This window comes from Trichoderma ghanense, assembly GCF_004382785.1.
Source record: "Trichoderma ghanense strain CCMA-1212 chromosome Unknown scaffold_11, whole genome shotgun sequence".
NCBI lineage: Eukaryota > Fungi > Ascomycota > Sordariomycetes > Hypocreales > Hypocreaceae > Trichoderma > Trichoderma ghanense.
The window spans coordinates 1-14,604 of NW_027395674.1; the positions used below are offsets into that span (position 1 = coordinate 1).

The 14,604-nt window shown below is 53.9% G+C and overlaps 5 protein-coding genes across 5 annotated transcripts; 2 read left to right on the top strand and 3 right to left on the bottom strand.

Annotated features, from left to right (window-relative positions):
- Window positions 1-64: 64 nt before the first annotated feature.
- Window positions 65-844, bottom strand: CCMA1212_007979 (uncharacterized protein; the record flags this gene model as incomplete). The annotated part of the gene is made up of 2 exons (XM_073705135.1): window positions 65-749; window positions 801-844. The coding sequence occupies 2 exons, from the start codon at window positions 842-844 to the stop codon at window positions 65-67; spliced, it is 729 nt and encodes a 242-aa protein (XP_073556149.1).
- A 1,401-nt stretch (window positions 845-2,245) lies between these two features.
- CCMA1212_007980 (MYND-type zinc finger protein samB) lies at window positions 2,246-4,114 on the top strand (the record flags this gene model as incomplete). Its single annotated transcript, XM_073705136.1, has 1 exon — window positions 2,246-4,114. One exon carries the CDS (start codon window positions 2,246-2,248, stop codon window positions 4,112-4,114), a length of 1,869 nt encoding a protein of 622 aa, XP_073556249.1.
- Window positions 4,115-5,161: 1,047 nt separating this feature from the next.
- CCMA1212_007981 (rRNA-processing protein EBP2) lies at window positions 5,162-6,461 on the bottom strand (the record flags this gene model as incomplete). The annotated part of the gene is made up of 3 exons (XM_073705137.1): window positions 5,162-5,466; window positions 5,538-6,207; window positions 6,267-6,461. The coding sequence occupies 3 exons, from the start codon at window positions 6,459-6,461 to the stop codon at window positions 5,162-5,164; spliced, it is 1,170 nt and encodes a 389-aa protein (XP_073556328.1).
- A 682-nt stretch (window positions 6,462-7,143) lies between these two features.
- CCMA1212_007982 (uncharacterized protein) lies at window positions 7,144-8,133 on the bottom strand (the record flags this gene model as incomplete). The annotated part of the gene is made up of 1 exon (XM_073705138.1): window positions 7,144-8,133. One exon carries the CDS (start codon window positions 8,131-8,133, stop codon window positions 7,144-7,146), a length of 990 nt encoding a protein of 329 aa, XP_073556250.1.
- A 1,197-nt stretch (window positions 8,134-9,330) lies between these two features.
- Window positions 9,331-14,498, top strand: CCMA1212_007983 (Myosin-2; the record flags this gene model as incomplete). Its single annotated transcript, XM_073705139.1, has 7 exons — window positions 9,331-9,472; window positions 9,553-9,688; window positions 9,748-9,937; window positions 10,003-13,852; window positions 13,932-14,005; window positions 14,069-14,283; window positions 14,350-14,498. Exons 1-7 carry the CDS (start codon window positions 9,338-9,340, stop codon window positions 14,496-14,498), a joined length of 4,749 nt encoding a protein of 1,582 aa, XP_073556251.1. The 5' UTR covers window positions 9,331-9,337.
- Window positions 14,499-14,604: the final 106 nt, after the last annotated feature.

Sequence of the window (14,604 nt, forward strand, 5' to 3'; positions counted from 1 at the left end):
AGTATTACTTTATAAAATCAAGTACTTAAGTAGTAGAGAGAAAAGTATAGAATAGCTACTTAATCTATCCCTTAGTAGAAAATTCAGGTGGTGCTAATACCGTATCGTAAACCTTCGGTCTTTTCTCCGCTCTACGCCTTTTCAATTCGAGCCATGGATCTTCCTCGGCTACCTTTCTTCGTTTATGGCCTTTCTTTTTTCTTGTGTGGCTAGTTTCATCCTGGAAAGCAGCTGATGTGAGGATGCCAGCGGCGTCGTCTTCCAGGTCGCGCTCAGCTATGCGCTCCAGCTCCTCTTCCTTCCTTTCCTGTATCTTCAACTCTTCTGCCCTCCACTGGTCGTAGAGCTTGTGCATCTTGCGTTCCTTGCGGGTTCGGTACACTTTAAAGCCTTGCGCATCTTTGCCGTCTTTGGTTATACTGGTTTTCCTGGCGAGCCCTGATACTGGCAAGGCTGCGTCAACGCGGCTGGCGAAGGCTCCTAGGTTCTCGCCAGGGCGAATTTGAAGGTCCTCGCTCGGGTTATCGACTCGCTTTGCGGGCGGTTTCTCAGCTTGGCCGTCGTCCAAGCCTGATCTGAGTTTCTTGCCCCCTGCCACGGCCATGATTCTTCTGAAGGCTCGGGGCGTATCATTATCCCTCGCTGAGTTCCTGTGGCGTTTTTTTGTGACTCGGCCCTCAGAAGTTGTCGTCGCATTGCGCTTGTTTACTGGCAGAGGGCGCGCATTCTCCGTTGGGGGCAGATCAAACCTGTTTCAGAGGTTAGTTGGGAAATTTTCTTCATGATGCCTGGCCACAAACTCTGCTGCATTCTCGCCCTTTTTTGATCTGTGTTTGTGAGGCATGCTGTGTGAATTGAACTGAGGTGGTGTTTGTTTGAAGGTGAGCAAACTGCTGAACCGGCAGAACGTCTTGATATTGAAATTTCTCTTATCTAGAATACATCGTTCCTTATCAGCTGCGACAGTAATACTCGGTTGGTACTACTGACCTTCCCACGTTACCGAAGGACTAGCAGCGCTAGGTACTAGATACCTGCGCACCCACCTAGGGAAACTGAACGAACTCGCCGCCCGCATGCTTTAGAAACAGCATACGAAGGATACCCTTAGACAGAATACAATGCCAATATAAGGTCAAACTTCGGAATATCATTATCTTGACGTTTGTCCTATACCCCGCTGCCCTACAGGTGCGAAAAAGTAAGGTAAGATGACCTGACCGAAGCGTAATGAGCCGAGTACGTACCTGCAGGACCCGTGTCAGTCGTATCCCAAGTAACTTGGCTACCTTAGTATCCAGCATCCTACCTGAAAATCCGCACTTGTCTTCATTATAACTGCTATGTGCCATTCTTGTATACTTTCGGCCCTAATACATATTACATCATCCTAAACATAGCAAATAGAGGATATTCAGACTAGGCTTTGACTGTTTTAATGAATCCGGATGCTAAATACGGAGAACTAATAGCCAAGTTGGGGTGATGGTCAGCCATTCCGATATAGGTAGTACCTAGCCTCGTATACTGTAGTACACAGGCCTTTCCAATAATCCCTGCCGCTAACAACGAAGAAAGCACTTCTCCCCAGCCCTCATCTCATTGCTCTCCGTCTGCGCTAACGGCCATTTCCATTCCGCGCCTCTTTTCTCTCGACAACCGCATCATCATCAGCCTCGGCGGATTCCCTGCCTGAACCTATATCTTTCTAGTCCAGCCGCGCCACCGCGGGCAGCAAGTCTCCCCTCGAATACCTCGTACTCCCAGCCTTCTCCCTCGGTTTTGCCTCCCTTATTCTCTGCCATCCGAAGAGCGCTTATGGAATTCGCCCCCTCGCCCAAATCCTTGCCTGAAACAGCCGCCAAGCTAAGGGTCAATACCACACTGCTTCGATAACTTTCCGTCAAGCATCTTTTCCCTCTTTCGATATCCCATCATTCGTCATATAACAGTCCTGCGAGCGCAACTGCTGCGGTTTGCTGTTGGCTTCGCTCCGTTGTAGCGGTTTTGCCTTTGCCATCGAACGATCACGCGATCCGAGCCTTGGATAATCAACAGGACCGTCGTGGAGGAGAGATCCGGATCGCGCATCATCACCGCCTGGTTGACGAGCCCTCTCCAACTGCGCCGACAAACTCGCCCGACGCCCACCTGATCCTGTCGCGCGTGGCCCGTCGTAATTGTCATTGCCGCAGTTGACCATCGCTAGGTAGTTCAGCTGCACTCTGCACTCTGCTCATCCATTATGAGAGAAGTCAATTTCAGTATCCCCAACGTCAACAAGGCGTCGGTGGGGATCACCACAGCCTTATACGATCGCCGAGCACTCGACTGCACTTCGACTTTACCTCTTATCAATTCGCTCAATCATCTTGCCTATCTCACAACATCTTCGGCACGAATCCGCGATATTCTGACCGTTGACGGAGGGATTGAACGCCTAGTCTGCATCCTCAAGCAGGGACGAAATGGGGACATGATGAGCGTTTGGAAGTGGAATCTGGCGTTTCAGTGTGTTGTCAACATCGGCGTCCGAGGAACGGAGAATGTGCGGACCAGGGTAGTGGAGGCAGACATGGTTCCTGTCATCGCCACGATCCTGGATAACTATATCAAGGTCATAGATCGATGTCGCGAAAAGGCGGATGAACTGAAACAGAAGCAGACCCATGATCATCACCACCGGCACAAGAATCATGACCACCGGCACTCGTCAAAAGCCTCGCCTACCTCCCACAGCGGCCGCTCGGCACTTCGCGATGGGGAACCACGAAGTCTTGCATGGCGAGAGTCCTCGTCCACGCCTGATGCTTCAGAGGCTTCAGCTGGACCATCTGTCACCACGACAGGGCAGGGCATCGACTCACATCTCCTCGCCAATATCGATGGTCCGATCTCACCAAACAACCACCAGCTCTCCGATTCCCAGGGGCCCGAAGTGCCATATGCTACCACTGCGAGTCAAGACGCTCGTCCTACTGCTCCCAGGGCCCCGACTGCTGAAACTCATGATGGGTTCGCGCGAGCTATGCGCGATGTAGATCGCCTAACGTCCATGACTGCATTTGGACCTACTGACTTGATGACTCAACCAATGTCACCGACGACGCCCGTTCCCTTGCTCCAACTACGGCCGCCCGCAGTACGATCAGTAACAAACTCGGATACTGCAGTTGGCCGATCGCGAAGGCGGCCGTCAATCAGACATCAGAACTCAACGGCTGAATCAGATGATTTCAACGGAGACAGTATGCCGTCGGACGAGGCGCCGGAGGCTGAAATGACGGGCGCTGCGGATATACAGTCTGCTGTGGGTATTCAAGATATCACAATGGATGATAATGAGGCTCTCCTGGCAGGAGACGCGCTTGATCTAACCAACCCTACGGCATCTGAGGCCCACCAAGACGCCGAGGCCTTCAATATCACTCACCGCACAAATCTTGATGGGAGCATCCGAGAGGACATGACACATACTCCGGTTGCACCGGTTGGGCTTTCGCCCAGTCGTCCGAACTTGGCTGCCACGCCACACCCGCCAGCTCCGATCTCTACCATTCCTCGGTATCTGCTTGACCGACACCTCATACCCCATCCGCAATTGCTATCCGCGATGCCACGCGAAGAAGACGTGCTCATGTCTCTGCAATTGTTGGCCTACGTCTCGAAGTATTGCTGCCTTCGTACGTACTTCCAGAAGAGTCATCTCGTGCCAACGCTTGCAATTGGCAAGGACCTCTTGGCCCTGGACACAGACGACGAAGAGGAAGTGGGTGAAGAAGCGGCATCGGCGGGCAATGCAAGCGATATTGAAGACGAATACTTGCTCGAGGATGATTTTAATCTATTTCCCCTGGTTGAGAAGTTTACCGTGAGATACCACAGCACGGACATGCAATACTGGGCGGGAGTGGTGATGCGGAACCTGTGTCGAAAGGATGACACGCGCGGAGGAATTCGACAATGCGCATACTATCAATGTGGCAAATGGGAGGAGTTCACTCGTCAATTCGCCAAATGCCGCCGGTGCCGCCGGACCAAATACTGCAGTAAGGAGTGCCAGAAGAGTGCCTGGGCTTTTCACCGCCATTGGTGCGTGGCTGCAACGCAGTGATGACTTCGCACGTCTCACGAGAGCTGCTCTCTTTCTGTTTCGTTCTCCCTCCCTCAGCAGACGTCGAAATCGCGGCCTTTTCTCGGTCTGAAATCTTCATTTGGAAAATTGCGACTTCATTACATCACAAAGCGTTTCGTTACCGCATAGCATTTCTTCTCGATACCACTGGTTTTCATGGCGCATTAGGTTTTTAATCATGGAACATGGCGTCGTGCCCCTGGCACCCGTCCCGGTCGTTCAACTTGGTATTTGAACCACGTTGAGGTTGTTGAGGTTCAAAGTTTGGGCGTTTTATATCAAGGACACACTGTCGCACGATCACTCTCATCCGGCACGAGGCCGACACACTGCAATCTGCGACATATATGCCCACATACTTACTTACTGATGTAAAGGCATCATTAGATGACGGCAGGGATTCACTGGGTTATTTGTCAAAACATCATCGATTCTACTTTGCATCATTTTAGAATACATAGCAATCAATCAACTGCGCAGCCTCTTGCGGCGCAAAGTCAATGGCGAGACCGCTTGGGCATCAACTTGGTGATTAGCATCCCATCCAGACTCAATAAATGTGTTGTCTTGCATGAGAATAGTACTTGGTACGAAGGGTAATGCTACTTTTTCAACAGTGACCCCGAGTACCGCCAGGCGGCCTCAGGTATAGATATATACCTACCTACTTATAGTAGTAGACCATGCACATGGCCAGGGGTTGCAGGGACAGGGCGATCCTCACAACCGCATCACGTTCGCTTGTTCGGTCAAGAAGAGTAAAATATGCAATTACGGAAGTCCTATATACTCTACTCACGGGCTGATTGTGAGGTCCAGGCTGAATGGAATCATTGATGAAGCAATAGAAAGAATGAATGGGATCGAGGGGGGTGAGCTCAGAGGCGGATGAGCTCAGAAATGTCCTAGATAGGCAGCGGGAGAAGAAGGGCACCCACGCCCCTGACTGAACACGAGTCTGTGACTCAACCCAACAAGGCCGTGTGGAGAGTCATTATGCCGGTCGAAAGTGTTCGACAAAGGAGATTATTTGTGCGCGGCAGCCTTTCTCCTGCTCTTGCCCGGCCGCGATGCCTTGCCCTTCATCTTCTTGACATTAAACCTGGAGAGATCACCGGAGCTGAGGGCATCACCCGCCTTTGCGTGGCGCTTCTTCCCTCCAAACCCATACTTTTCATTCTTCTTCTGACGCTTGGCGTTTACAGTACGAGTTCCTGACTGTTGTCGACCAGCCCCGGAGCGCTGCGAGTGTTTGGCGATTTCGTTGTCCACGCTCACGTCAAAGATGTCAGCTTCCTTTGTGCCGACGTCGGAACTGTGTTCCTGGCGTTCTGTGAAGTGGAATGCGGTTAGCTCAACTGCATCGTACAAGGCGGGATTTGCGGTTTGGAGGTCAACATACTTCTCTTGAGCGTCTTGATCTTGTCCAGCACCTCACGCTTGGCCTTTTGGCGCTCTTGGAGCTTGGAGACCTGCACCTGCTTGCCAAACTTCTTCAAGTCGCGCAGCTTGCGTGCTTCAGCCGCTGCTTTCTTGGCGGACGCTTCCTCGACCAGCTTCGCCTTGATCTTCTCCATGTGGGCATCCTCCTTGACCATTTCGGCAAAGTAATCCTTGGGGCGCGAGAACGGTACCCCTTCCCGGATGAGGCGAGATCGACCCAGGCGCACAGCCTCCAGGCACTGGGAGTAGAAAGCGAGCTCTCGTTGCAGGTCATCCGAGACATCGGGTATCGATTCCAAGGTCTGCGCGGATGAGACGACGGACTGGTGAGTAGCAAAGGGAACACTGTTGTCCGTCGGGATCGATATCCTGTCGAGTGCTGCAAGCAGAGCCGAAGTGTTGTTGATGGTCAGTCGTGTGTGGGGGACAATGTCTTCTCTCTCCTCCTCTTCGAGATCTTCGAGGTCGGAGACGGGGATCTCCTCGTCGTCGCTTTCGTCTTCCCTCTGGTCGTCATCCTCCTCTGGTGAAGATTTGCTTCGGTCGGCCTTTGGTTTTCGTGGCAGTTTTGCTTCCATCTCAATCGATGATTCAGAGGTGTCGCTCTCATAAATGGCATCAAGGTTCATCTGTGCGCATGATGTGAGCAGGGCAGACAAGGTATTCCAAAGTGTGGTGCACTCCCAACCTTTTCTTGATCATCCGCGGTAGCTCCGGTTTGTTCGTCCAAGGCGTCCTCATCCTCGCTCTCTGAGTGCGTGTCGTTTGCTTTGAGAGCCTTTCGCTTGGCCGCTGCCTTTGCCTTCTTTTGCTGCTTCAGCTTTGCAAAGTCGACTCCCTTCTCGGCAGCCAGTGCCAGCTTCAATTTGCTTCTCGTCACCATTGTTTCCGATGTTCTTCTGCTTGGGGGGATGTATGTTCCGGTGGAAGTTGTGCTTTCAGCTGTCTGTTCTCGGAGAGTATGGGCAAACGAGCCGGCCTAGACGTCTGGAAAAATCTCCAAATTCTGCCGTCCTAAGCATTTTTTTTCTCCACCGCCTTGGAAAGCGGTGAGAGGACTAGGCGCGCTAAAGGCAGGTACTGCTGGGATGTGCGAGCTGGGTTATTACCTCAGCAGACGAAATAAGGGTCCAGAGTCCGCAATAACTTCTGTCCTTGCAGCTGAAATAGATGATGAGCGAGAGAGTTGCGACCAGAGCAGGCTTGTTGAAACTCTCTCGATGTCGTCCACTCATCCATGAGCGAGAGGACGAAGATCCAGCAAGTGGGGGAGACCTACTAAACAGTCTCTTATGCTGCATATAGATATAGCGAGGGAAGAGACAATTCCCATGCATCGAATATTGCCCGAGTCCTCTTCCTCGTAGGGTAGCCAAGCTCTCACTCGCGAAGTTGGATCGATCATCTCAATTGCCTCTGTTTCCCAATCATTCTGCTGGCTCGCGTGCATACGACAGAGACAGGATACTATATCAAGAATTGCTCGCTCTGGTCATCAGAAACACGACTGAACCAATTCACCTGGGCGAAAAGCCGAGCACACATATAAACCAAGCTTGTTGATGTCAATCACCACTAATTTTCGCATGCCGAAAGTATTTCATTCCCACCCAAGCAACAACCACCCAGACCCAGGCCATGACGCACGTCAGAGTGATAAGCGCGGGATAGTAACCCACGATTGGTAGTGTAGGGTCGTCTTCGAGCTCGGGCGGCGCATACGGCGTCTTACCTACATCCCACGCCCAGCTCCAGACGTCGAGGCACGAGCCCATTCCCATGACGAAGACAAACCAGGTGACCGTCAGAACAACCCACCCCCACCACTCAGTCTCGGAATAGTCCCAGCCTACAGCTGGCTGAGGCAGCGTCGAGGCGGAATAGGAGAGAGGAGACTTGGCCTTTTGTCGGCGTTCAGCGGCGACTCGCCCAGCGTAGTAGGACTCGGACCCGGACGACAGAGGGAGGCTGGACCGCAAGGCCTGGGAGGCATGCGTCTCCAGCTGGATCAGGTCTTCCTCGTCCGTCGTGAAGCTGTACATGTCCGCCTGGCCGGGCTCGAAGCACGCTGAGGAAGTTGGCGAGCCAATGAGATTGGGCTGGCAAGGATATTCACTTGTCGGGGATGAGACAGGGGAAATGTTGAGCCCAAGAGCGTCGTGCACCGTGCTCCCCGAGGCAGAGGCCGGACCAAAGCGAGCAGACTCCCGGATGGGCGCGTCCGCGATGGCCTCGGTGTCAATGGCCAGCGGCCTGCCGTCTCTCCTGTCGCGCTGTGCGCCTCTGCCCAGGAGCGCAACCTTCCTGAGCGATCCCCTGCGACGCCGCGTCCTCTGCTGCTGCGCGGCGGCTACCAGCGCCCGCACGTGGATGGTCGAGGCTTCTGCCTCATCTCTGGGCGCCGCGTCCTGGTCGATGGGTGCGCTCATGAAGTGAGATGTGTGTGCTGGTCCAGGGTGAGAGGATTCGCCATGGCGAGGATGGACTGACGATGCCTGGGATGCGGCGCGCTGGTTCTCTTGCGCACTGTCGGGCGACTCTGCGCACTTGTCCATGGCCAGTGGCCATTAGGGGCTTGCGGTCCCCTGATTGTGGATAACCTCGAGGTGCAAACTGTGCGCTGTTGCAACGACGTTAACCTTGTAGGTACTGGTAGATCTGGAAATATCCGATTCCGCAACACTGATTTGCTCGACAGGCATTTTAGCAGCGACCCTACGGAGCACAGCATGTACATGTTGGGTACTTGCAAGTTGGTGGCGGGGTTTATCTCCAGTCCCCTATTTTTCTCCCACCAGCCCGCCCTGGAATGTGAGAGGGAGGCACCAGACGCAGAGAGAGAGAGATGGATAGATGGAGTTGCAAGGGACCTTAATCAAAGATGCCAGAACCCCTTGGAAATTACTTGTACAAAGAGTACGGCATTTCATACCTTACCCAGGTTACTGCTATTGCAGAGATACAGGGAGGAAGAGGGAGGTATGATTCTCGGTGGTTAGCACTATGATCGATCCCTCACCGTCTACAAAACACTGTACGAAGCACCGCACGCTGGAGTTGAACGTTGGGACGGCGAGTTTAATAGTGCCCCAGTCCCTCTTCCTCCGTGCTGCAGACCGCAAGCCCGCACGAACTGTTTTGGATTCGCTGCTACTCCCTACCAAGTGGGCAAAGACAGAGGCATGCCGTCGAAACGTCCAGTCTGGATAGGCTGGCCTTGACGCTCTTTGGGCTGAGGTTGCATCTTAGTCTGTGCCTCTAGCACGGATACATACAAGTACAGGCCATCCATGCTCGAGCTCCTCAGCAGCCCGCCCCAGGCACTCAGGCACTGTATGTAGGTGGCATTGCCTAGATAGGAAGAGGCACCAATTTAACACCCCCCCCTGACCCTCCACCCGCTGTTGCGGCACTGTGCTCGCGGGCAGAAGCGTGTGTGGTGTCCCTTGCTAGCATCCTGTCGACAGGACAGTCCGGCCTCCATCCAGTCCTGTGTGTTGTCCCCTAATCTTCAAGAGAAGTGGACAGCACTCTCACCGCCGCATCTCTTGCGAAGGCACTCGTTTCTTTCGCCTTTACATTACCTCACCTTTACTTTCCCTCACCCGATTCGCATTCCCATCGTTACTACAGACTCGGCGTCGACCTGCTCATGAATGTCTCTCGTTCATCGTCGGCCCGTCTAGTAGTTCTTTTTTATCAGCCATCTTTTTGTCTTACTCCTTCCAGCTCTAGTTTCCCGCCTGACCTAGCTCCTCCATGGCAGCGACCTACGATGTCGGCACGAGAGCGTGGCAGCCTGACGCAGCCGAGGGCTGGGTAGCCTCGGAGCTCATCAGCAAGAACGTCGAAGGCAACAAGACAAATCTGGTCTTTCAGCTCGAAAATGGCGAGGTATGTGTCACCGATACTGGATCGCATACACGCCGCCACGGCCTGACCAAGAGCTAACTCGCTGTGCCGCCAATGTCTAGACCAGGACCGTCTCCGTCTCGACGGAGATTCTGCAGAGCGGAGGCTCCGATCCCTCACTGCCGCCGCTCATGAACCCGACGATCCTTGAAGCCAGTGATGACCTCACTAACCTGTCGCATCTTAACGAGCCGGCCGGTATGTCCTTGCCCTCGACCCCCCCGTGCGGACCTTTGCTTATAAGACTGGGCGGGCAGTGTTGCAGGCGATTCGATTGCGCTACTTACAAAAGGAAATCTACACCTACAGTGGTATCGTCTTGATAGCGACCAACCCGTTTGCTCGAGTCGACTCTCTCTATGTCCCGGGCATGGTCCAGGTGTACGCCGGGAAGCAGCGCGCAACCCAGGCACCCCACCTGTTCGCCATTGCTGAGGAGGCCTTCATGTATGTTGTTTATACGGAGGCCGTGAGTTGCAAGGCCGTGTCTGATGCTGACTGGCCTTACTTAGGGACATGATCCGTGATGGCAAAAACCAAACCGTCGTCGTCTCGGGCGAATCCGGTGCTGGAAAGACAGTCAGCGCCAAGTACATCATGCGCTACTTCGCCACGAGAGAATCCCCCGAAAACCCTGGCGCTCGTAGCAAGCGAGGCGCCGAGACCATGAGCGAGACGGAGGAACAGATTCTGGCGACAAACCCCATCATGGAAGCCTTTGGCAACGCCAAAACCACCCGCAATGACAACTCATCGCGGTTCGGTAAATACATCGAAATCATGTTCGACAACCAGAGGAACATCATTGGCGCCAAGATTCGCACATATCTGCTGGAGCGATCACGTCTCGTGTTTCAGCCTCTCAAAGAGCGAAACTACCACATCTTCTACCAGCTGGTTGCAGGCGCCTCGGACGAAGAGCGGGAGGCACTGCACATCCTCCCAATCGAGCAGTTTGAGTATCTCAACCAGGGAGACTGCCCGACCATTGATGGAGTGGACGACAAGGCGGAATTCGACGCTACCAAGAAATCCTTGGCCACCATTGGCGTGACTGAAGCGCAGCAGGCCGACATTTTCAAGCTGCTGGCCGGTCTGCTCCACCTGGGCAACGTCAAGATCACTGCTTCGCGCAACGACAGTGTCCTCGCGCCGAACGAGCCATCGTTGGAGCTGGCCTGTAGCATTCTGGGCGTCGACGCCGCCGAGTTCGCCAAGTGGATTGTGAAGAAGCAGCTCGTGACCCGAGGCGAGAAGATCACATCCAACCTGAGCCAGGCCCAGGCCATTGTCGTGCGCGATTCCGTGGCCAAATTCATCTACTCGAGCTTGTTCGACTGGCTGGTTGAGATTATCAACCACAGTCTCGCGACAGAAGAGGTCCTCAGCCGCGTCACCTCGTTCATCGGCGTGTTGGATATCTACGGTTTCGAGCACTTTGCAAAGAACTCGTTTGAGCAGTTCTGCATCAACTACGCCAACGAGAAGCTTCAGCAAGAGTTCAACCAGCATGTCTTCAAGCTCGAGCAAGAAGAGTATCTGCGGGAGCAGATCGACTGGACTTTCATCGACTTCTCCGACAACCAGCCGTGCATTGATCTCATTGAAGGCAAGATGGGCGTTCTTTCTCTCCTGGACGAGGAGTCTCGTCTGCCGATGGGATCGGATGACCAGTTTGTCACCAAGCTTCACCATAACTTTGCGACGGAGAAGAAGCACTCCTTTTTCAAAAAACCGAGGTTTGGCAAGTCGGCCTTTACAGTCTGCCACTATGCCGTTGATGTCACCTACGAGTCCGAGGGCTTCATCGAGAAGAACCGAGACACCGTGCCCGACGAGCACATGGCAGTCTTGCGCGCCTCGAGCAACTCATTCCTCAAGCAGGTTTTGGATGCTGCATTGGCTGTTCGCGAAAAGGATGTCGCGTCGGCTTCGTCGACCGTCAAGCCCGCTGCTGGTAGGAAGATCGGCGTGGCTGTGAACAGGAAACCGACACTGGGAGGAATCTTCCGATCGTCCCTGATAGAGCTGATGAACACCATCAACAACACGGATGTGCACTACATCAGGTGTATCAAGCCTAATGAAGCCAAGGAGGCCTGGCAATTCGAAGGGCCGATGGTTCTCAGCCAGCTTCGAGCTTGCGGTGTTCTCGAGACTGTTCGTATCAGCACGGCTGGATACCCGACCCGTTGGACTTATGAGGAATTTGCTCTGCGGTATTACATGCTTGTTCACTCGAGCGAGCTCACCTCTGAGATTCGGCAAATGGCCAACGCCATTTTGACCAAGGCGCTGGGCACCAGCACTGGGAAGGGACTCGACAAGTATCAGCTTGGCCTGACCAAGATCTTTTTCCGCGCCGGTATGCTTGCTTTCCTCGAGAACCTGCGCACCAACCGCCTCAACGAATGCGCCATCCTCATCCAGAAGAATCTGCGGGCCAAGTACTATCGCCGCCGCTACCTGGAGGCTCGCGAATCCATTGTGCAGACGCAGGCGTTGATCCGGGCGTACATTGCTAGGAAGCAGGCCTTGGAGCTGAGGACTATCCGCGCGGCAACAACCATTCAGCGTGTCTGGCGTGGATACAAGCAGCGCAAGGAGTTCCTGCGCATCCGGAAGAATCTTATCCTGTTCGAGTCCGTGGCCAAGGGCTACCTGCGCAGGCGGAACATCATGGAGACGAGGGTCGGCAATGCCGCGCTCGTCATCCAGAGAGTATGGAGGTCGCGTATGCAGCTTCGCACCTGGCGGCTCTACCGCAAGAGGGTGACGTTGATCCAGAGCCTGTGGCGTGGCAAGTGCGCTCGTCGAGAATACAAGCAAATGCGAGAAGAGGCCCGCGATTTGAAGCAGATTTCTTACAAGTTGGAAAACAAGGTTGTCGAATTGACCCAGAACCTAGGATCGGTAAAGGAGAAGAACAAGAATTTAATCTCGCAGGTGGAGAGCTACGAAGGCCAACTCAAGTCGTGGAAGAACCGCCACAATGCGCTCGAGGCGAGAACCAAGGAATTGCAAACGGAGGCCAACCAAGCAGGTATCGCGGTCGCGCGCCTCCAAGCCATGGAAGACGAAATGAAGAAGCTCCAGCAAGCATTCGACGAGTCGACTATGAATATCAAGCGTATGCAGGAAGAAGAACGCGAGCTCAGGGAATCACTTCGCCTAACCAGTTCTGAGCTAGAGTCGGCCAAAGAAACCAGCCTGGAGCGCGAGAGGGATAACATGAGCCTTCGACAGGAACTGGAGGCGCTTCGGGATGCGCTGGAGCTTGCGAAGCGCAACGGAACGCTCAACGGCGAAATCACGAACGGTGTCAGCAGCACGCCGGCCGTGGCCAGTGGACTCATCAACCTCGTCTCATCTAAGAAACCGAAGCGCCGAAGCGCCGGCGCGGAGCCTCGCGAACTGGACCGCCTGAGCGGAACCTACAACCCCAGGCCGGTGTCCATGGCCGTCACCAGCACCTCCCATCGCCAGAACCTGTCAGGAGCCACCTTCATCCCCGGGGTCGACAACATTGAGATGGAGCTCGAGAGCCTGCTCGCCGACGAGGACGGCCTCAACGAGGAGGTAACCATGGGCCTGATCCGCAATCTGAAGATACCCTCTCCCAACACAAACCCTCCCCCCTCGGACAAGGAAGTCCTGTTCCCGTCGTATCTCATCAACCTGGTGACCTCGGAGATGTGGAACAACGGATTCGTCAAGGAGTCGGAGCGCTTCCTGGCCAATGTAATGCAGTCGATACAGCAGGAGGTTATGCAGCACGATGGTGACGAGGCCATCAATCCCGGCGCGTTCTGGCTATCCAACGTCCACGAAATGCTCTCCTTTGTCTTCTTGGCGGAGGATTGGTACCAGACACAAAAGACGGACAACTACGAGTATGACCGTCTTCTGGAGATTGTCAAGCACGATCTTGAGAGTCTCGAGTTCAACATTTATCACACGTGGATGAAGGTTTTGAAGAAGAAGCTGCAAAAGATGATCATCCCCGCCATTATAGAGTCGCAGTCGCTGCCGGGCTTCATCACTAATGAAAGCAACCGGTTCCTCGGCAAGCTCCTACAGTCAAATTCCGCACCGGCGTATAGCATGGACAACCTCCTCAGTCTGTTGAATAGCGTTTTCCGGGCCATGAAGGCGTACTACTTGGAGGATTCAATCATCACACAGACCATCACCGAGCTGCTGCACCTGGTTGGCGTGACCGCCTTTAACGATTTGCTCATGCGCCGCAACTTCTTGTCGTGGAAACGAGGGCTCCAGATCAACTACAACATCACTCGCATCGAGGAGTGGTGCAAGAGCCATGACATGCCAGAAGGCACACTACAGCTTGAACACTTGATGGTATGAGGAAAAAAAAAAGCCACTGCTGACAAGCAACGTTTGATGTGTCAAAGACGCTGACCCCCCCTGTGCCTCTTAGCAAGCAACCAAACTGCTCCAACTCAAGAAAGCGACATTGAATGATATCGAGATCATTCAGGACATTTGCTGGATGTAAGTCTACCTTCCTGGTCAGTCCGCCCCTTGGTCCGCCTTTGACGCTGACGGTGATTGCAGGCTTTCACCAAACCAGATCCAGAAGCTCTTGAATCAATACCTTGTTGCCGACTATGAGCAGCCTATCAACGGAGAGATCATGAAGGCCGTTGCCTCTCGGGTTACCGAGAAGAGCGATGTCTTGCTCTTGCAGGCGGTTGACATGGAAGACAGCGGTCCATATGAAATTGCAGAGCCCCGCGTCATTACGGCGCTCGAAACATATACCCCATCATGTGAGTCCAGCAACGCAGCAGATCCACGCAAGAGAATGGTGGCTAATCACCCACGCGCTCAATTAGGGCTACAAACACCTCGTCTGAAGCGGCTAGCAGAGATTGTCTCAGCGCAGGCTATTGCGCAGCAAGAGAAGCTTGAGGCTGGCGAAGTTGATGGCTTCGACGACCATCAGCAGCTGGCCGAGGTCGAAGAATCCGAGACGGAGCAGTGAGCGGCGACCTTGTAAGGCTGTCTGTGGAGGGGTGATGCATCACATTAGAAAAGGAGGCTGTCAAGACGTCTGATCTGCGCATCGGGGAGCGGCTAGCGACTGTTGA